The 22997-nt window shown below is 32.3% G+C and overlaps 2 protein-coding genes and 1 long non-coding RNA gene across 4 annotated transcripts; 2 read left to right on the forward strand and 1 right to left on the reverse strand.

The window, feature by feature from the left end:
- Positions 1-1133: 1133 nt before the first annotated feature.
- LOC107911577 (ATG8-interacting protein 1) lies at positions 1134-5936 on the reverse strand. Of its 2 annotated transcripts, none has more exons than XM_016839424.2 (4): positions 5575-5936; positions 4196-4548; positions 2459-3302; positions 1134-1528 (listed from the first exon to the last, which is right to left on the reverse strand). In XM_016839424.2, the coding sequence occupies exons 3-4, from the start codon at positions 3281-3283 to the stop codon at positions 1424-1426; spliced, it is 930 nt and encodes a 309-aa protein (XP_016694913.1). In that variant the 5' UTR covers positions 3284-3302; positions 4196-4548; positions 5575-5936; the 3' UTR covers positions 1134-1423. The 2 variants fall into 2 exon arrangements, with proteins under 2 accessions (XP_016694913.1, XP_016694914.1); XM_016839425.2 differs by having other exon boundaries at positions 1134-1525; positions 5575-5854.
- Positions 5937-6659: 723 nt separating this feature from the next.
- Positions 6660-8296, forward strand: LOC121223699 (uncharacterized). The gene is made up of 2 exons (XR_005921025.1): positions 6660-6970; positions 7129-8296. It is a non-coding gene; the product is annotated as an uncharacterized lncRNA (long non-coding RNA).
- Positions 8297-15044: 6748 nt separating this feature from the next.
- LOC107911578 (bifunctional L-3-cyanoalanine synthase/cysteine synthase 1, mitochondrial) lies at positions 15045-18947 on the forward strand. Its single transcript, XM_016839426.2, has 10 exons — positions 15045-15496; positions 16397-16506; positions 16642-16699; positions 16806-17069; positions 17315-17452; positions 17518-17569; positions 17759-17838; positions 17981-18040; positions 18339-18419; positions 18661-18947. Exons 1-10 carry the CDS (start codon positions 15323-15325, stop codon positions 18757-18759), a joined length of 1116 nt encoding a protein of 371 aa, XP_016694915.1. The 5' UTR covers positions 15045-15322; the 3' UTR covers positions 18760-18947.
- Positions 18948-22997: the final 4050 nt, after the last annotated feature.

Genomic DNA, 22997 nt, shown 5'->3' on the forward strand with positions numbered 1-22997 from the left:
TAAAAGTTCTTGAAATTTTATATTTTTTATAAATATTTATGAAAAATCTTAATTTTTATTAAATAATATTAAAAAAACCATAAAACACAACTCATTTTATCAAAATAAGTCTTAAAAATCAAAATAAGAATTTAATATAGAAAAACTAAAAACCGAACCGACCTAAATCGAATTACGATGAATGGTTCAAAAATTATAAAAAAAACTTGACCAAACCGAACCAATATCATCCTACAGTTTAGAGAAATCCAAATTAGAATTTTTTATTCAAATCCGAACAATACAAACTAGAATCCATATCTATACTTTCATATACTATTTTTAAAATCTTTTATTAAATTGGCGTTACAAGTCAACCACGTACCAACTTAATTGTGAAATGATTAATAAAATCATGCTTTTTATAAGTCAAATTATATTATTATAAGTGTACCTTTTTTCACATTTTTATATAAAATTAATAAAAAAAATTGCATAATGATATTTACATCATGAATTTTAAAAAATTTATTATTTCAACTAAAATTTCATTTAATATTTATATAAAATTTTAAGAAATATTTTTTTACCTAAATTAAGTTATTACACCGATTAAACCTAGTTAATTTATTATGGGGCGTGCATTGAGCGGACCTAACCTAATTCGACCAAAATCAAACTTCCTCTTTTCCATCCTCCCCGTCTTTCTGCCAACAAACACCCAAGTACAGGAAACTTCTCTTTGTACAGGACATGTATTGAGTGCAATAGTAAACGTTCAATCATTAAAAACATTATTATTAGGAAGAGTAATCTTAAAAGAAATTAGTGTCTGAATTGAAGCATACCTTGATTTAAGAGAAAAGAATTCAGGTTTTGAATCTGACAATATAATTAAATGGGAAATACAACTGAACAACATTATTAATGAAGGTATGAAATTATTGGCACTATAAATAGTACCAAAATACTAATCATGGCTGAAAAACTGAATATTATCTTCTTTTGCTTATTTATTAGAAACACATCAAGAATATGAAAATCTATAAAAGTGTAGCTTTTTTACTAGCTTTTTTTTTTTTGTCTAATATTTTCTAGCTTTCATGGCAGGTAAAATGATACATCAAATCATAGAGGAAATGACCAAAGGGGAGTCCTCAAGTGGGGGCGTATTGCCAACTTCCCAATATGAGATTAGCAGATAATAATTCCAGTGGTAACTAAACGTGAGAAGCAAGACCTAACATAGCTTTTTTAATCGCAGACAATGGTAACAATATAAACATAAATTGCATACTTTTTCAACATGCAGCAGCTATGTAGCTTATCATGAGAGATTAAGACAAATAAGTTAATCAAACAGCAAACCAACACATTAACACCCAAATCAATCTCCATCTCATTTCTCTCTTACTACGCTTTTTCATCATCATCATCACAACTTTTAGCTGTCACCAGGGAAGGTGCCCCTCACAAAAGAACCTCGACAGTGGCCACCAACGATGACTTCTTTAAGACGATATATGGAATCGAGCACCCTACCAGTCTTCTGTCAAAAACCCAAAAGATGAAAAAGCAAGGTCAAAAATATCCCAAAGGCACAGTCAAGTCAATCACAGATGAGAGAAAGAGAAGAGGGACGAAGCAAAGGGAAAGAAAATTAAGAAGCACACTCAATATGCACAATACTATAACAGTTTAGCTCTAAGACAGCCGCCTACAACAAACAGCTATTCCAACTTCCAAGAATTCAATTTTAGAATAAACAGTTAACAAGCCTCATAAACTTCGATATTGTAGAATAAACAGTTGGCAAGCATATCTTTTCTAAACCAATTAATATTAACATACAGCAAAGAACAGAAAAAATAGTAGGATCTTATTTTCTTTCTTAACTTTTCTTTTGTTTCTCACTATCTCGTCTACCCAAGCAATAGCCTTTCCTTCTACAAAAGGTTACACAACCAAGGGTTTTGCTAGAAATTTTTTTAGGAGGGTCAGAACTGAATTATAAAATTTTTAAGATTCAAATGTAATTTTACATGTATTAATCTATAATTTCATTAATTTTGATGGGACTAAATAGAATTTTTTTTCAAATTTAAGGGGGGCCAAAGTGCAATTTTACCACAAACTAATTTGCAATTTTATTATTTTTAGAGGGACTAAAATAAAATTTTTCATTTTTAGGGGGAGCCAAGACCCATGCCAGCCCCCTTAGCTTTGCCTCTGTACACAACCATCTATTTGGAGGCTCTTCACGAAAGTAAATACTTGACAGCTATGTTATTCAGGCTCAAGTGTGAGTGTTGGATGCAGGTACTTACCCGAAACAGGTATATTTAATATTTTCTAAGTTTGTCCATGTATTTCATGGGTCTTTAGAAGGTCATATCCTCGTACGCATGTTCGGGTATTTATTTGACACAAATACAAAGGAAAGTAAAAATATACATCAATTAGCAATCAATAAATATACCTCGTTGTTGATGCTGAGCTGCCACTTAAGTTGCAATGCCTGCCACCTCTCTTGTTGCCAACGCTGCCCAAGAATCACAAGGCCCATCACAGCTGCAGCAATGAAAACGGACCAAAATGCATTTGTCTCTTTTGCATGAACATACAATGAAACTGCTCTTCTCTTCCACCAAGCTTCGCATGGGAGATCAGAGGCATCACATTTATCATCTTGAGGCTTTGGGGACTGAGGGATATCTGAAGGAAAACCTAAGCCTTGCTCAGAAGCTTCAATAAGTTCAGAAACAGTGGCATCCTCACCAAAGGTGGTTGTTCCACCAAGTGCTTCCTCACCATGGAAAGAACCAAATGTCGCAGCACTATACAAACTCTGGCCCTTGTCAATCAAATCCAGTCCTTGCAGTGTTGTTCCTTCATCAAACTCTGTACCATGTTTTTTATCAAAAAATTGCATACCTGAAAATTCTTCATGCACATTCAACCCTCTCAAAGACCAATCTTCTTCTTCTTCCTTTGTCCTAGATCTACCACCTTCTTCTACAACACCTAATTCATGGACCACGTCCTTGCCTACACGTTCACTACTATTCTCGGGTTCCAATGGCAAATTCTCATGCTCGCTAGGGGGGAAGACAAAGTGACCAGACATGAATAAAGCATGAGAAGTTTCTGCTTCCCCTACTTCATATGGATCACCCTTGTTATCATCCTTTGTTTCAACTTCTTTTGGACCAGGAGCGGCAGCATATGCAGATGCAGTTAAGGACACAACTTCCCATTCAATCCCACGTGGGATATTTTCCTCTTTTTCACCATTATCATCCATTCTCAAGATTTAATGCTTCCTAGAGTTCATAGGCATCATATTAATTACTTTAACAAACAATGAAAACAAAAATAAAGGATTCCATAAACTTGTTTTCCTTATTGAGAAAGAGAGCGGGAGCTTAGAGGAAGATAATAGTAAAAGCAGTCAACCATGAAATAGCAACCGAATAAAACTATAAAACCACAAATTAACAAAATTAAAAGAACTCAAAGCAATTTCATGTTTATCAACATGAACATACCAAGTTTGACAGAGAAATAATATGAAAATAACATTTTAAGTGATCTATTTTCCTCAATCAAAGAGAATACAAAGTACTTGCCAAATTTATCTTTCCCTCACACAAGAAAATTTACTGAAACCACCATGACAGGCCAATTTTTTTAATAAATTATTAATAATAATCGCATCCGTGAAATTTTCCAACAAGCAGGTCAATAGATTCAGGGAAACATCAATACCATGTTATATATACTTATTAAATAAACCTTAACAGTTCCAGGATTTTTTTTCCATCTGCCTGTTAAAAGAAAACCATTGAATAAGTTCCACCAAATCCATATCAAGTCCCAACCAACAATTCAAATCAATCTAACAAAATCGACTTACTTAATGAATCATGTAGATATCCAACTATACATGAGAAATTAATCAAAGGAAAAAGAGATCAGAAAACCGTATCAACCGTAGCATAGCCATGCGATGATTACAAGAAATGATTAAACATCAAAAGTATAAAAAAATTAATATAAAAAACAACAACAAGAGAAGACTAATCACCGTCAACAGATAATAGAAAGATGATCAGATCAATAATTGATAATTCTGATTTTGTCAATTTTAAAAGGATAAAAGAGAAAAAAAGAAGAAGGAAGACGAAAACTTAAAAGACTTGAGAGCAAAACTTACAGGGAGAGATCTAAAAGGTAGGAGCACCAGATCAATCGGAGACAGAAACGATGAATTAACTGTTTCGAGAAGTGAATATGGGAATCTGGGTGAACTTTTATAGATCTCGAGAGTCTTCGTAAAGGGAAATCAAAAGGATTATGAGACCGGAGGAAAAGGTCACTGCTATAAAGTGGAAAGGATAGGGTTACCGGCAGTAGTAGGTAAAATAACGTCGCCTAAGATAAATCTTCTCGTTATCCGTACAGAAGGGAAATGGTAGGAAGAAGTGATGTAGTTTGCGTGCAGAGTTGAACTTCGTCCATTGCGTGCGCATAGTCGCATTCACGATACAAAGCCACAGCCCCCAGTCCCTAGATAGAAAATGGCATCTACATAACTTTTTCATAAAAATTTATCTCTAATTTTACCAAAAAAAATATTTTAATCTTCCATTTAATTTTTTATTTTTTATTAAATGAATTTATATTTTTATCAAATCACTTTAAAATAAATAGAAAAATTAAATTTGTTAATTTTACTAATATGATATACATATGAATTGCTATATAAATGACACATTAACATTTAATTAATTTTTTAAAATTTTAAAAATATTTTTTAAAAATAATTGTTATCAAATTTATAAATAATTTTAATAATTTTTAATTTTTAAAAATATTTTGTATATATATTTTCTTAAATTTTTTAAAATTAAAAATTAATTAAACATTGACGTGTCATCCACGTGGCAATCCACATGTATACAACGTCAGTAAAGTTAAAAAACGTTAATTTTTTCATTCATTTCGAAGTAATTTAACAAAAATTACAAGTTAAAAAACTAAAAAGACAAAATTAATTGGAGAACTAAAATAGTTTTTTTTATAAAATTAGAAGACCATATAAATTATTATGCCTTCTAAAAAACTATTTACTTATATTTACTTTTTTATGAATTCGATATTTTAATTATTATTATTTGTATATAAGTTATAAATTAATGTGGATATTGATTTCTGAATATTTATTATCACAATTTATTTTAGTTTTATCGATGAATTATTTTGATTCAAATAATAAATATTCTAATCTATTTTATTTTTACAAATAATGAATTTACATTTAGAAATCAGGCTATCTTATTTACTTTACTTTTTAAAATTTTATTTTAAAAATAATGTACTTACTAATTGTTGATATTAGTGAATGCATATCAAACGATTAATTTGATTAATTAAAATTCATATAATAATTCTAGTATTTAATACATATATTCAATTTTCAAAATAAATTTTAAGCTTAAGCTTTAAAAAATGTGAATTTAAGCACATATCATGAATGGGCAACAAACTGACGCATTGTTTGACTATAGAAGGTTTAAGAAGGGAGATGATTACTTATCTATTAGGAAGAGTGCCAAATTTTGTAGCATAAGCGGTTGAAAATGACCGTCAGGGGTGAACGCAGTTGAGAAACCCTAAGCGACGGTGGAATGGCAGGCTGCTATAGACAATCGCTGAGGAGTTGATGGGGGGTCGCAAAGAAATCGGAGAGCTTTGGTGAGGTGGATCTGAGGCTTGGTATTCGGTTTTCTCGTTGGGGATCGGTTCATGTCCCAAAGGAAAGTTTTAGTTCTTAGCAAAGAAGAGGACTTTGGGAAAAGTGGCTCTGGTGCTTTCAATGTAGGTCTTTGAAATATCGAGGGATCAAGATACTATGCCTGGGATAATGGTAGGTATTTGTTTTAGACAACAAGTTTAGTCTGTTTTTAAGGGTCGCTCTGTTTAGTTTTTATTTGTTATGAGTTTTAAACCGTGGTTTATTTTCGTATTATATAAATTTTAGTATGTTTCCATAAAAAAATATCAAATTTTAAAAAACTAAAAATATTCTACCCACTGCCATCCGCTTATGTATCTCTTCTCTTTTAAATGTGATTTTGGCTTATAATTAAAATTATTTTTAACAACAAATATGTAATAAAAAACCTTTTTTATGGAGTTGATGTCATAATAAATTTGTTTACTTTTGCAACAAAACTCTACCTAACATGTATTTTAATTGTAGGTGTTATCATCACATCAAAGAAATATGCCGTGACATACTTAAAGATGGGGGTGGTGAATTGATGCGTCGACGATGATAAAACAATTGCTAGCTAGTAGCGAAAAATATCCAACCAGTGAATGAAGAGGACTTTGAAGATTAGATGAATACTGACAAAAAAACATGATGCCAAGAATGCAAGGATCTGAGAAAGTCGACGGTAAATTGGACAAATGAGAAAAAATGATCAATATTCACGACTCTTGAGGATTACCGAGTGAAAAATCCTCAATTAACTTGAGTGCTAAAATTTTTAATGGCGTATTAAATATTGCAATTTATAATCGAACCAACAATGATTCATTATAATTCGACTATAAACAATTTGGATTATTTATTAATATAAATTATTTTTTATATCAAAATATAACTTAATTAAAATTTTTATATTTAATTATAAATCTTGTTTTTCATGAAAAAAAATGAAAACGAAAATAAATTAAATGACAGGAAATCAATATATTTTCCTCATTTTCCTTCTCCCCATTACTTTCCGAATACCCTCAGTCGTCTAGTTTTCCTTTTCCATCTTTGTTGAATCTGTTTTTGCTTCTTTTTCAACCTCCAACGTGCAAATATTGCAAGGCTAACGAATTAGCCCTTACACGAACATGTCTAACTTGCTCGGCAAAGACAGGAAGTATCAACCAATTCTCTCCCACTTACAAACCAAATGACAACTCCCAAGTATAAGAGCTATGCATCATCTCCTTCTCTTATCGCTATTTTTGCTAAATTTCCTTACAGTTTCTATTATTACTCAATGTTTCTCATTGACGAAAAAGCAGCGAGCATTCAAGAATCCAAAATTTCTGATGTCTCAAAAACTCACCTTTTCATTGCAGGATTCAACCCAATTACGTTGTTTCCTGCACAGTGCCCAACTCTGCAAAACGCATTAAAACATCAACTCATTCGAGCCGTTTTCAGTTTACATACATATAGATAGATAGATATAGATTTAATAGATTAGGGTTTTCAAAAAAAATTACCTGGCTGAGGTGAGATGGTCGAGGGTGAGGATTCAATGGTGGAAGATTCTATTGTTGAGATCAGATGCAGTACTGCCTTTCTTTTATCTAATAACTCTATGGTAGAACAGTTTGCAAGTCTTACTGCTGTACCTACTCTTTTAGCCATTCTTAATGCTTCATCTCATTTCAATAGTTGCTATCATGGCATGGTTGATTGTTGGTTGTTGCTTATTGGTTTTTGGACTAGAAGGTGCTAGTCACCGTCTTATCAGCTCATTCAATTGGCTTGGAATTTTATGGAAGGTTTATTTCCATCATAATGTGTCCCATTGTCGTTATACGGAATCCTGTATATATGTAAATTCCAGTCCCAAATTAAGTAGCCTTTATTTCATATCAGATCGTCTCTATTAATGTGAATCTTCCTTTTGCTGCTATTGTTAAGAGAGTGAAAACTTGTATAATTTTTGCAGACTTCATATATTGATCATTGATCGTCTCTATTAATGGGTGACTTGCTTTGTAGAACATTGGCATTTGTTCGGTGCTGCACTCGGAACTATGAGTGGTAATGGATGGCTTAGACATCGCATGGCAGCAAGGATTTACCCAATTGATAGTGAAAAGTGATAGCTTGGAAACTGTTAATATGATTCAAAAGCCTAACAGCGACAACTGCTAGCTAGACGATGGACTGTCAGACTCCAGCATATTCCTCGCACAGCAAATATGGCGGCTGATATTATGGTGAAGTCTCTAAAAGATGCTTTGTAGGCCTGCAATTTCTTGAGGAGTCCACAGACATGATTCAATCGGCTATTCTTCATGTTGCTGAACTAAATTTTCAGTTTTATAGATCAATTGACTAGTCCGTACTAGGTTCTCTTCTTTTATAAAAAAATAAAAATAAGATATTTATAAAATTATTTCAGTAATTTAGGTTTTTTTTTTTAAATGTAAAGTAAGCTAGTCTAAGAGGAGAGTTTCCATGGCAATTTTCAAATTAATGTCTATGTGGGTACGTTCTGAAATTCTCTTATCCCTCTCTATTCATGATATCAAAGTAGGTTATTTAAATTAATCAAATTTTATTTATTTGCTTATAGGAAGAGGAACCCTACCCAGGGTTTTACTTACACAAGGTTGGAATTTTTTAATGTCTCTCCTCCATAAACAATTGCAAGGTTATTTTTGTTAACTTGTAATCTTTTATGGGCTCGTAGGGATGGGGATAGGCCCAATAATCTGTCCAAGAGGTCTACATAATGGGCAAATTCAACTGAAGCGACATAAAAAGCACTCGCTTGCTCTAGCTTCATTTGAATGTTTATTTTCAGTGTGATGTGTTTAGTATTTTTTTTTCACGTTACAATATTGTTATAGTATCTAATTTTCACTGTCACTGTTGTTTTTACACTAATTGCAAGTAAACGCACCACCTATCCAAAAGGGCCCTTCGAATCAATGAGATTGTTGGTAGAGTGAGGAGAGCAATCTCCTTTTGTGGATTGATACGGTTTGTTTTTGTAGTTTAATCCATCACTTCTAAATTTAATCGATTGATATAAATCTTACTTAAACTAACCGAATCGATTTAATGTTAATCAAAATAACTGATTTAATTTCAAAGAATTTAGTCTTTATACTTTTATTTCATGGAATTTAGTTTTTTTTTTTCAGATTTCACAATTCAAGTTCAACTATTAACACTGTTAATTTTCTTTTATTAAATTCAAGTTAATTACAAAATTATTATTATTAATTGCATGGCCACTGGGTGAGTATTTTTTTAATTTAAAAAAATATCAGAACAAAAAATTTAACAAAAAAATAAAATATAAATTTTAAAATTTTAAAAATTACACAACTTATTACATATTTTAAAATCAACCATTTGCACAGACTTTTGTTGAAGGGTGGGTTTTGTTTGTTTTACTTTAACTTCACTCCACTATTGTTCATGGTCCACAATGGTGGTCCCCCCAAATTACAAGACGCCAAAGTGGAAAAATCTAACTACTAATTGCCATATAAATCAGCTTAGAGTTAGAACCAAATCTAAAACATCAAAAAGAAAGGACGCGCTTCACACTAGATTCCTTCTTGTTTTAAGTATTAACAACTAAAACGTACGAGAATAGATAAAAATTGATATAATATAAACTAACAAATTAAAATTCATATAAATATATAACAATGAATAACACACAAATCATCTTGTTTTGAAGTTTTGAATAACAAAAGTCGTCTTAAGTCCAAAGTATTCTTTTTTCTTTTTGAGTATTCTAGCAGTATTTTTTTCCTCTAAATATATAAAAGAGAATAAATTTTATGGAAATAGATAGGATATCAAATTATTTCAACAAAAATGTGTATTTGTTAGTTGTCGGTGAACCATGGGGTGGTTTAGGTATGTTTGGAACAAAAATATTTTTAAACAAACTATTTTTTGAGAGAAAAAAATATTTTTCTCAAGTCAAATATTAACTCAAAAATACTTTTTCTAGAAGTTAAAAATTTTAGCTTCTTCCCAACAAAAATATTATTTTTGATAAACATTCTTAAATTAGGCCTTAATTACTATAGATTTTATTTTAAATGTATGTACGTTCTTAGCATCTAGAGATGCTGTAAAATCAATTAAATTTACCTTGAAATTAATATATTTTACTAAATAATCTGTCAGAACATCTATTTCTATAATTCTTCTTCTTATGTCATATATGTATTAACGTCAACGTTAAGCTTCTTTTCAAGGGACCCAGAGGGTTTGGGGAAATATAGCATCAACCGTAACTTAGAAGACTACAACCTTGTTCTATCCAAACCTTGCTTGAACTCCATAAATTATCTATTTTGTTATAAAGAGGGGCCTTCATATATAAAAGTACAGCAATCGTTTTCTTTCTTGGGTGTAGTAAGGAGCCTCCAAAAGGAAAAATTACATCTTGGGTTAATGGTTGGCCTGGTCTTCTTCGTAAAGCGACTAAACAAGCTGGCCCGGTCTTTTTCATCCTCACCCTTCCGTCGAAGCCGAATGGATGTGAAAACTAATTGATTATACGTCTCTTACTTGGCAAAGGAATTTTCATCCCAATAATTTGAAATGAAATTATGTGAACCATTGCTAATATTGAAATTTAATTTTCAAAATTAAAGATAATTCTAACCTTATTCGATTACAGATATATGACTAACTGAGCCTTTAATACTCGATAAATATGAATGGAATTTTCGTGATGGATGAAACTAATGATGTTATGGGTTTTATCATGAAAATATAGGGTTATATTATACACATAGTACATAAATAAAAATAAATATCAAAATTATATATGAATTTTAATTTAAATTGATTTTGTGCAATTTTATATATGAAATCTTCATTTGATCTCATTTTCGCAAATCATCAACAACATCCTTAAATTAGCATCATTTTACGTTGATTTATTACATACATGGATAATAATATTAATCTAATATGAAAATCAAGGGTGAAGCTAGAAAATTACCTTTGAGGGGATATAGATCAACCATGAATTTTGGAGGCAAAGTGCAATTATATCATTATATAAACTTATAATTTCATAAATTTTAAAGAATTTAAAAGGTAGTTTTACCATTTTTGGAGGACTAAGCGACTGCACCACAAAGTCTGGAATGACTACAATGTGTAGAACTCTTACCAATTAGAAATTTAGATCAGATACATCAAGCTAATTCTTTATTACAAAAAAATATTAAATTATCAGATGGATCTGGGGCGAAGTCAAGTATTTTTTCAGGGACTGAAATTGAATTATATATTTTTATGAGAGTTAAAATATATTTTATTATTATATTAATATATATCTTTATAATTTTTAAAAATACTAAATTAAAACTTTCTCATTTTTTAAGGATAAAACTATAATTTTATCATTTATTTATTTAAAATTTTTTAAATATTCAAAAACTAAAAGCACGGTTTTTTGTTTTAGGCCCTTGCCTGTCCCTCTCTCCCTTCGCTCGTGTTGAATCCAAACAATAATAACATCATCAAACACATTATTACTCTTAATAATAAAAAAATTAAAGATTTGATATGGATGGGATGCAGGAGGAGAAAGGGGACTGACTATGGAAAATTTCTCTTTTAACACTGTTATAATATATAAAATTTTAAATTAGTGACGGTAAATTTATACTTTTAACTTCTCAAAATAATAAAAAAATTGATTTAATACTTTAAAATTTATAAAAATATAGGTTATTAAAATTATTAAATTATATTTTTACTATTGTTAAAATATATAACTTAATTTTAAAATCTTAAAAAAAATTTTGAGTTCGCGAGTAATGAAATGCTCATATTGTACAATTTAAAAAAAGAAAAAGAAAATTCCACTAGCTTATGTCAAAATGGAGGAAAGAAAATTTGTTGCTCAATCTATGAATCTGTAATGTTAGGACCAAAAGTTTAAAGTTTAAATATATTATATTCCGGTTTTTTATAATGTTATTAATCGTTAATTTTGTTATCCTACATTTACTTTTAGTTGTTAAATAAAAGTTTTTAATGATATTTTAATAAAAATATATTAAATCAGAAGGATTGAGATTTACATGTTTTATCGATGCATATAATCATGGCAACAAAAATTAATATATACACATTACAGAAACAAGGTAAGAGTTATATTAGGAGACTCAAAATTAAAATATAATTTATATCTTTAGCATTATATACAGTTTTGGGATAAAAGAAAATTTTATTATTATAATTAACAATATTAGCAAATATAAAATTATAAACCTCAATGGATGTAATTATAATCAAATAAAAAGAGAATCTCTCAATTTCTCACTATTCACCCATTAATTAAAGATGTTTATCTTACAATTCACAAATTTGAATAGAGAAGTTATATGCTTATGGATTATGGTGTGTGCGAATAACTTACCTCTGGGTTTTTTATTTAAATAATATAAAAAATAAAAGTAATATCTGAAATGACTTGCTCATGAGATTGTTTACTAAAATGGTATTTTTGTTATAGTGTTTTGCCGGTGCCACTTGACATATAGGCGACACCGGACTGAAATGCGATGACATAAAATATTTTGGTTGGGCTTAGTCCGGCCCATGAACACCTCTACCTGACAATGTGGCGGTACCAAACCTTAAATAGGGTTAATTGCCTTGTAAACTATCATTGTTTATTATTTTATTTTTTATTCCCCTTCAACTCACTATATTGTGCTAGACTATTCATCATATAATATTAGCCTTCCATCTATGTTTTCATCGATTCTTAAGCATTGAAAATAATCAAATTATTTCCTGCAATGCAGGTGCCAAGTTCGACAATATACAATCTAGCATTGTATTATATGATGAGTAGTCTAACACAATGCAGTGAGTTGAAGGGGCATAATAAGAAAATAATAAACAATGAGGGTTTACAAGGAAATTAGCCATATTTAAGGGGCACCATTTAACTTTTTTTCAACCGCCACTAAAAATAGAAAATTTGCATATTAAGTCCCTTAATATTTTAGGTCATCACATTTTAGTTCGATGTTGCTAATATGTCAGGCAACAACAGCAAAACACTGTAGCAAACATATCATTTTGGTAAATAATCTCATGGGCATGCCATTTCAGTTATTAATTTTTATTTTTTGTATTATTTAGATAAAAAAAAAGTCTTACTTTTATCAATAGTACATGAGTTATAAGAAAAATCAGCTTGCACTAGATCTGCCTCTTATGGGCTAACCGACAGAATTTCTAAATTTGGTAAATGTCTTTGTGGGTTGCTTGTTAGTCCAATGTAGAGGTGCTCATGGGCTGGGTTGGGGTCGAGACTAAGTATGATATTAACATATTTTATTATTGTTAACCTTGGTTCGAAATTTGGGCCTAAAATTTTATCCAAATCTATTCATATTTGCAAAAGATTAACCTAAGCCCATTTTAAGCCCGCTCATATTATTTTTTATTTTAAAAATATTTATATTATATTATTTTAATATTTAATAATTTTATACATATTTTATTTATTAAATTTCTTTATATACTCATCTTAACAATATTTTAATGTTTACATTAGAGTTGTATTATATATTTAGTATAGGTTTATTTTTTTAATGTATTCTAAAATGCCTAATATATAAAAATAAAATAATATAAAGTATTATAATTTTAAAATTGGCCGGGCTGAGCTCGACCCTTGAATGTTCAAGATTGAGTCCATACCATATTTTAAATTGGCATAATTTTTTTGTCCAAACTTATTTTTCGGACATAATATTTTTGACCAAACTCTCTCAAATTTCGAACGGGTCTTCGAACCTGGATGGATAACCCAACCTACAAATAAGTCTAATGGAATTTCACGATTGGTATTCGCAGCTCCATCCATAATTTCATCAGCCTTCCAACACAACAAAATCAAAGCTTTGAATATGCGGTATGTAAAGAACTTTGAATATTGTCTGCCGGCTGCTGCTAGATCGAAGAGTCGCAACCTCATCAGCTGAAGGCCTAAATACCAATAGCCACCCACTCGTTGACGTCCATATTTGACCAAGCACATGATCCATACATCATACATCCATTTACCAGAATCCACAATTTCTGATTGCTTTTCTGTCCCTTTCGGCATCATATTGAATCATGCAAACTCATATATCCCTTCATTTCCAAAGTGCATGCATAATTTCAGCCTCACTTTCCTTTTGTGCTACTCCCAGCCCATTGGTTTCTTATATACTCTCACCAATCCCCGTTTTTGATTTAAAGAAATCATTTCTTTTTTCGGATCAAGTCCCATAATCTATATTATATATAAAACTGCACACCAACTCAATTAAAAAAAAATTAAAATATCATTTGTTTACAATATATTTTTTAATAATTTATATAAAATCATCAAAATAATTTACTAAAACATACAATATTTTGAAAGGATATTGTTGTCTTAATTTTAAATAAATTTGTTCTATGATTTTTTTAATATAATCTAGTTTATATATTAAGTGTCAAATGACTTGGGTTTAAGTTAAGGTTAAAGTTGATATTAAATTCTAGGTTTAAATTTATTAAAGATCGGTAAAACAAGTTCGAGTCCTTGTGTCATCATTATTGAGAGTATTTTATATGAATATTATCCTTAGTCCGAATATAATGGATTTAAATTGGTAAAACTGATAATGACATCTGTGATTATACTAAAAAAATTATATTTATTTTTTTGCTTTTTAATATAATAAAATTAAAAAATATTTAGTAGACTGCGAGGAAAATTTTTAAATTCCAGAAATAGTATCAGATACCATACATTTATATTTATATATGTGGAACATTAATGTTTAAAAACAAAAATTCGAAGGAACAGGTAAACTTAGTTTGGAGCTATTACTTATAGAGTATGTACTGAAAATTGTTGAAAGAAATAGGATTATTGGAAGTTGATTTCATTTAGGCAATTCAAGTTTGCTTGTCTAAGCTAAAAAGCCCATGTGATTTTTAGTTAAGAAGAAAATTTTCTTTCATGTGTTTGGTACTGAAATCGATGCATCTCCTTTTCCATAAAAAAAAAGAAAAAAGAAAATCAATGCATCTAGACATAGGTCTGCTAAAATATTTTATTTTTTTCAGTTGATAAAATTATATGCAGTCCTGTAATAATTTGGAAATTGGCAGTGCCCTTCAGAATTAGTTAATTATTTTATTAAAAAAATTGCACATAATTAGGCATCAGCTTAATAATAGTCAGCCGGCATCTCTATCTTTTTGATTTTTGAATCTACGACGAGCGAATTAGGATAATTTAAAATTAACGAATAGGTAATTGTATATCCACCAATGCATAAAATTTCATAATTCAGATCAATAAAAATTCATGGGGTTCACTCATTGTACACTGTTTGAAAGCCTCTATAAGAACGGGTCCCTGTCTTTGCTTTAGACCATTCACAATTTAATAAAGATATTGCAATTTTGCTACCCACCCCCTCTGCGTCTCACAGTTCACTTCTGTGTTTAGTGTAGCCAGGATTTTAAAAAAAACCTCCATTAATGGCTGCACTAAGGAGCTTCCTTAGGAAAAGATGTTTAACATGCGACGAGCTGATGATGACAAGGAGGCTGATCTCCACCGAACCCATCATTGATTCCCCTTCTTTTGCACAAAGACTCAGAGATCTTCCCAAGGATCTCCCTGGTACTAAAATTAAGAGGGAGGTTTCGCAGGTAGTCTCTCTACCTCTCATTAACTTTTGTTTGCAATTAATTAATTGGTTATTTAATTTTCTGTTCACTTTTTGCCTTTCCAAGGTTGTTTTATCGTTAAAAGATTAGTATTATCCCAGCATCCCATAATCTGAGTAGGTTGTTAGATGCCTAATTATTTTTTAATTTCTTTTTATTAAATCTTCTTCTCTTTTGGGTATTCCCTTTTGTTCTGTTCTTGACGAATTTCTTTTTCCTTTTAAAGTTTAAACAGATCGTTTAGCAAGTTTCACGTGTACAACATGGTTTTCTTCACTGAATTGCCTTTTAGCCTTGTATCTGCTGCATTTGCTTTACATTTCTAAATATATATTTACTGGGTTGTAAACTCTAGTTGAAGTTGTAAAATTAGTTGCTCTGCTATAAAATTCTGTCTTATTGCCATTAAACATTTAAAATAAAAAATAAAGAAGCAAAGTATTATCATCATTTTTTTTCATTTCAACACCAAAAATAATGTAAAAGGTAAGAGGATTATCTTGGGGGGGTGATGGAAGTTTAAGGATTGGTAAGCTATGATTGTCATTTAACTGTCAAAAGTAATTAATTTTTATGTACAGTAAAATGAACATGGAGTAAACTTTGGTTAAAAAAAACATTTAACAATCAAAACTCTGCATAATCTGCTAGGTAATTAGGCTTTGCAAAGAAGAAGATAAAACTAAAAGAAAATGATAAGATGTTCAGTGACGATTATCTTAAGATTCTGCAAAAAAATATACTCTCTAAGCAGTATGTGGAGGGTCATGACCAGAGCATGCTCAATTGATAGAGTAATTTTACAATGTCGTCTCCCATTTAATCTTTTAAAATTTTGAATTTCTTGTCTTTTTATCTAAGAATTGGTTCTTCATGTTTCAGCTAATTGGAAGAACACCCCTTGTCTTTCTTAATAAAGTAACCGAAGGCTGCGGCGCGTATATCGCTGTGAAACAGGAGATGATGCAACCCACTTCTAGTATTAAAGACAGGTATTAGTTTCTTCCAAGCCCTTCATTCGTGGCATTCGTAATTATTGTGGTTTAGTACTAGTTTGAAGTTTTAGAGATGTAGGACATGTGATTTAAGGCCTAATCGAAACTAATTCAAAACTTCTATGTCAACAGACCAGCATTTGCCATGATCAACGATGCAGAAAAGAAAAACTTAATCTCTCCTGGAAAGGTTCGTTGACTTGTTGATGCAAACTTTGAAATTCTATATGATTCGAACTTTGGAGTTGAGTGGCTTTAATTTCTACCCCCTAACACATTTTTTGACTTTATGTCAGACAACTCTGATAGAGCCGACATCCGGTAACATGGGGATAAGTATGGCATTCATGGCAGCCATGAAAGGTTATAAAATGGTTCTAACTATGCCTTCTTACACAAGCTTAGAGAGAAGAGTCACCATGAGAGCATTTGGAGCTGATTTAATTCTCACAGATCCCACGAAAGGGATGGGTGGAACAGTGAAAAAGGCTTATGACCTTTTGGAGTCCACACCGAATGCTTTCATGTTGCAACAATTTTCAAATCCTGCCAACACTCAGGTACACTCTTATATCATCTTTCTCTTCTGCTTTATTACAATTTTAAGAATTATGCTTGGGTTAGCTTTTCTAAACCTTGATGGTTTGAACAATGAATTTTGCTGATAATTTATTACTATATTACATATAAGTTTGTCTGGTTCTTTCGACCAACACTGCAACAATTGTCAACTCTGTCATTTTAACTCTTGCATTCTAAATATAGATAAATTACTTAATCGAGTTGTTTCGAACTGGAAAAATAGGTGCACTTTGAAACAACAGGCCCTGAGATATGGGAGGATACTCTTGGTAAAGTTGACATCTTCGTAATGGGAATAGGGAGTGGTGGTACTGTTTCTGGTGTTGGACAGTACCTCAAATCCCAAAATCCTAATGTTCAGGTAATAGCCATAACCTTTGTTTATTGTGTTTCATTTCATTGCTGATGATTTTTTTTTAATGTTAGATATACGGAGTGGAGCCTGCTGAAAGTAATGTATTAAATGGTGGCAAACCAGGTAAACTTGCTCTTAATATTATTTCTACTATTCATGAAATTTCTAATTCTTTTATCTTTGATCAACTCTGTAAACTGATGAAGTAAACAATTACCCCTGAAATGGGATATAGTAAAGATAATGACTTCATTTAACATAAGTCTTTGTCATAGAAGTTGCATTCTTTTCTTATATTATTAATCACAACAGGTCCTCATCATATTACTGGTAACGGAGTTGGGTTCAAGCCAGACATATTGGACATGGATGTAATGGAGAAAGTTCTCGAGGTAAACAAAAACCCATGTGTTCTTTTGCTAGGAGGAATACATATTAGGAAATGGGGAGGGAGGGGTGGCAGAATAAGGATCTAGCATCTTTTGTTGAATATCTAGTTCTTCGACGCTTATGTTGGGATATATTTTATGACAGGTTAGCAGTGAAGATGCAGTAAACATGGCAAGGGAATTGGCATTGAAAGAGGGGCTTATGGTAATAACCTAAAATCATGTCTTGATTCGCTTTTGTTGAGGATTCTGTTTATACATCATGATATCACAATCTTGTTCATGATTTCACTTGAGATAAACAGGGTTGGTTTGTCTTTACTACTGTCAGTATCAGTAATCTACTACATGATTCACCATAACTTTTCTTTTTTCCATTTAGTACTGTTTGTTAGCTTAAAGGAAAAGGAAAGTATTTTCTTAGAAGCACTGTAAATCGATCTTAACGAGTGATAAACCGGAATTATTGCTTTCAAACTAATATTGAATTTTGTGGAATGCAGGTTGGAATATCATCGGGGGCCAACACTGTTGCAGCACTCAGACTTGCAAGAATGCCTGAGAACAAAGGCAAATTAATTGTGGTAAGCACTTTCTTACAATCTGATATGAAGAGAATACTTAATTACCAAAATTTTGTGTTATATAGTATTGTTCTTTGTACAATATTCTTGTGATCTTTACTAATAGCAATTATTCTATTGTCTAGGCAATTCTAAGTCGATAATCAAAGGCTTTAGCTTTGAGAGTATATGATGAAATTTTGATACAAGTTCTGACCTAGTTTTCTGTTTTTTTTTTTTTGGTTCTTAAAAAAAAAATCAGACTGTTCATCCAAGTTTTGGAGAGCGTTACTTGTCATCGGTCCTGTTCCAAGAACTAAGGAATGAAGCTGAAAACATGCAGCCAGTTGCAGTCGATTAAATGCCTTTTCAGGGGACATGTTAGGAAGCTTCCCCGGGACAACAAAGCCCTATCTGTTAATACCAAATGTTTCCACCGAAACATTGGCATCCATTGTTATTATGAATCCGCTGTGAACCCATTTGTTTTAGTTTCAATGTTTAACTCTGTCTGAAATGAAATCAGTAGTAATTGGAATTTGCATTGAAGTAGAATCTTTTAAACAAAGCCATAAGCAAACTAAAGACATTGGACCCAATCATAAATTACAAACTTCTCCAGGAAACAACGCTGTTAGTACGAAGACATGATATCGTCTGAATATAACTTTTTAAGGATGTTATCAGTTGTGTCTTAATATCACTTTAAACCCCTTTTGACCTTCACATAATCTTCTAAAAACCAGATCCAAAGTTTCTGTATGAATCATCAATGACTAATATCAGTAAACCAATCCATCATTGTAGTCGATCTAAATCGCCAAAAACTAATTTAAATTCTTCGTTGTTAAGGAAATGTGTCGTATGGTAGTATCAATAAACCATACAACGGTGAGGAACTTGAAGAACATCCAAGATAATGGATGGGTTATGGAGATTGACATATACCTTCACATCACAGCCACATAGAACTTTTCCTGGATAAAGGGTGCTCATAAATTTGGTTGTTTCAAAGTCCCCCACTTTGTTTAGACTTTAGACCCAAGAAAAAGGGCCTCCGAATGGACTTGCTTTCTTTTTAAGAATGAAGCCATGTTTTGACGGCTACAAGTGTGTCCCAACGAACAGTGCAAAAAAATGTCATATTATTTGGATCGGGTTGATGATCACTCATCTAAAAAGAGTTTAGAATTGTTTTTTTTTTTAAACAAATACGGGTAAAGCATTAAGTTTTTAAACATGACAATTTACATTACAATTCACATGTACTTTTTATTTTTTAATTTTATGAACTTATATATATATTGAATTTTAATTCTTTTAATTTTTAAATTTTTTTATATATTTTAAATTATTTGTTGACATTTCTGTTAGATGTTATTTTGAATAAATTAAGTTTAGTCAAATGTTGTTTAGGAGTATTTGATTAGTTCCTATTTTCTAGGAATTTAGTATCAACTTAGTTGCTATTTTTTGTTATTTTTAGTTGTACTTCAGCCTATATAAAGGCTTGGTTAATTGTTGAATAAATATGAGTTTTCTGTTTTTTATTTCTTAACATTGGTATCAGAGCCAGGTTAGCAAAACTGTGAGTGTGAGTGAAAGTAAAAAGTTGAGAGTCTAAAACAGCAAAGTTTGCAGCAGGAGCAATGGCCACGGATAATTTTGTTCAACCAGCAATCCCACGCTTTGATGGTCATTACGATCATTGGAGCATGTTGATGGAGAACTTCCTAAGGTCGAAAGAATATTGGGATGTTGTTTCTTCCGGCATTGTTGAACCGGAAGGAGCAACTCTGACACTAGCGCAACGATCAGCTCATGAAGCGGCAAAGCTGAAGGATCTTAAAGTAAAGAACTACCTGTTTCAAGCAATAGACAGGTCCATCATGGAGACAATCCTTTGCAAAGACACTTCCAACAAATTTGGGATTCTATGGAGAGGAAGTATCAAGGGTCTACAAGAGCAAGGAGGCAGCAGCTACAAGCTCTTCGTACAGAATTTGAAACGCTACGAATGAATTCAGGGGAGTCAGTCACAAATTATTTTTCAAGAATGATGGCAATCGTCAATAAGCTGCAGATCCATGGTGACAAGACGGGGGACACCGCCATTGTTGAAAAAATTCTTCGATCATTGACGCCGAAATTCAATTATGTTGTCTGCGCCATAGAAGAAGCCAATGACATTGAAGAACTTTCAATTGATGAGCAGCAAGGTTCGTTATTGGTTCATGAGAAGAAACTCCAACACCAAGACCAAGAGGAACAAGCATTGAGGGTAGCAACTAATTCAAAAAACCACGAACGTGGAAGAGGGAGGGGACGAGGATTCCACCAACGCAGCAACTTCAACGATCAGAAAATAGAAGGCTCTTCCTCTGATTATGTGAGAAGTAGAGGCCGACGACGACGTTCAACATGTTTCAGGCCAATCGATAAGTCTAAATTTGAATGCTTTAGATGTCACAAGTATGGGCACTACAAATCTGAGCGTAGAACCAATCTCGGGCGACATGTGGAGAAAACGAATTTTGCTGTAGAAAAGGAAGAATGAGAGATACTCTTAATGGCATGTCAAGAGAAAGAGGCATCTTCGCCAACTTTATGGTACCTTGACACTGGTTGTAGCAACCATATGTGTGGCACCAAGGAGGCATTTTCTTCAATCGATGAATCCCACAGTACCCAAGTGAAGCTTGGAGATGCCTCTACCCTTATAGTCATCGGAAAAGGAACTATCCAAGTTTCTTCAAAGGGTAAAACGCAGAACATTAACGATGTTTTTTATGTTCCTGAATTGAAATCAAACCTCTTGAGTGCCGGCCAATTACTTGAGAAGGGGTATGAAATTATATTTAAAAGTGGAGCTTGCAAGATTTATGATCAGCAGCAGAATTTTCTTGTTCAAGTTGATATGACATCGAATAGAATGTTTCCTCTTTTTCTTCATGATTCTGTTCATACTTGCTACACAGCAAAATTAAAGGAGGAAGCGTGGATTTGGCATTTCAGATATGGGCATCTTAATTTCGGTGGCTTGCAGACACTACACCAAAAGAAGATGGTGGAGGGGCTTCCTCCAATTACAATCCCATCAGGAGTTTGCAAAGATTGTGTTGTTAGCAAACAACATCGAGCTCAATTTCCACAAGGCAAAGCATGGAGAGCAAAGAAGCAACTTGAGCTAGTCCATTCAGATCTTTGCGGTCCAATCACACCGGTTTCAAACGGAGGTAAACGATATCTGATCACATTCATTGATGATTTTAGTCGAAAGGTGTGGGTATACTTCTTAAAAGAAAAGGCTGAAGCTTTCGAAACATTTAAGAATTTCAAGAGTCTTGTCGAAAGGGAGAGTGGCAATCCTATCAAAGTTCTTCGTACTGATCGTGGAGGTGAGTACATGTCTCTTGAATTTAATGATTTTTGCATGAAGCATGGAATCCGTAGGCAACTTACAGCAGCCTATACACCACAACAAAATGGTGTATGCGAGAGGAAAAATCGAACTATTCTCAACATGGTTCGTAGTCTACTGCGAAGAAGCGCCATTCCAAAGAATTTTTGGCCAGAGGCAGTAAATTGGAGTATCCATCTCTTGAACAGAAGCCCCACACTAGCTGTTTTGAATATGACTTCTGAAGAAGCTTGAAGTGGACAGAGGCCAACGATTGATTACTTCAGAATTTTTGGATGTATAGCATATGTCCATGTTCTAGATCAAAAGAGGAAAAAATTAGAAGACAAGGGGGAAAAGTGTGTTTTTCTTAGAGTAAGTGATCAAACAAAAGCTTACAAACTCTTTGATCCTGTAACCAAGAAAATTATAATTAGTCGTGATGTAGTATTCGATAAAAAAAGTTTTGGCCCTGGAATGATCAAGTTCAGAGTGCAGCACCAATAGCGGTTGATTTTGAAGAAATTGAGTAGACACATCAAGATCAGAATTTAATCAATAACAAAACTGATCCTGTTGAAGTGGTGATGCATCAGCCTGATTCTGAAACAGCTACAACACCTGATGGACGTCCTCATCACCATCGACAAAGGCCAGCTTGGATGCAAGATTATCAGGTGTCTGGAATCGATCGAAGTGAAGATCCACTAATCCATTTTGCCTTGTTCGTGGATAGTGATCCAATTACTTTTGATGAGGCAGTGAAGCATAAAAGGTGGAGAGAAGCAATGAATAATGAAATTGAAGCAACTGAGAAAAATAACACTTGGGAATTAACAAATCTTCCCAAATGCCAAAACACTATTGGTGTCAAATGGGTCTACAAGACTAAGCTGAACAAGGATGGCGGCATTGACAAATACAAAGCACGTCTAGTGGCAAAAGGCTACAAGCAAGAATTTGGAGTGGACTACAAAGAGGTGTTCGCTCCAGTTGCAAGACTTGACAAGATTTGGTTGGTGATTGCATTAGCAACTCAGAAATCTTGGCCGATTCGTCAATTAGATGTGAAATCTGCCTTTTTACATGGTGATCTTCACGAACAGGTATTTATCGACCAACCCCTTGGATATGTGAAGTCTGGTTGTGAGCATAAGGTATACAAACTAAAGAAGGCTTTATATGGATTACGGCAAACT

This window comes from Gossypium hirsutum, chromosome D11 (genome assembly GCF_007990345.1).
Source record: "Gossypium hirsutum isolate 1008001.06 chromosome D11, Gossypium_hirsutum_v2.1, whole genome shotgun sequence".
NCBI classification, from domain to species: domain Eukaryota; kingdom Viridiplantae; phylum Streptophyta; class Magnoliopsida; order Malvales; family Malvaceae; genus Gossypium; species Gossypium hirsutum.

Bases quoted from the DNA above. Each gene is read 5' to 3' on its own strand.
- LOC107911577 (XM_016839424.2), bottom strand. From the start codon at position 3,283: ATGGATGATAATGGTGAAAAAGAGGAAAATATCCCACGTGGGATTGAA. The intron at 1,529-2,458 runs GTATATTTATTG...GGTTTTTGACAG, and splicing joins AGCTCAGCATCAACAACGAG to AAGACTGGTAGGGTGCTCGA.
- LOC107911578 (XM_016839426.2), top strand. From the start codon at position 15,323: ATGGCTGCACTAAGGAGCTTCCTTAGGAAAAGATGTTTAACATGCGAC. The intron at 17,839-17,980 runs GTAAACAAAAAC...ATTTTATGACAG, and splicing joins TAATGGAGAAAGTTCTCGAG to GTTAGCAGTGAAGATGCAGT. The intron at 18,420-18,660 runs GTAAGCACTTTC...AAAAAAAATCAG, and splicing joins ACAAAGGCAAATTAATTGTG to ACTGTTCATCCAAGTTTTGG.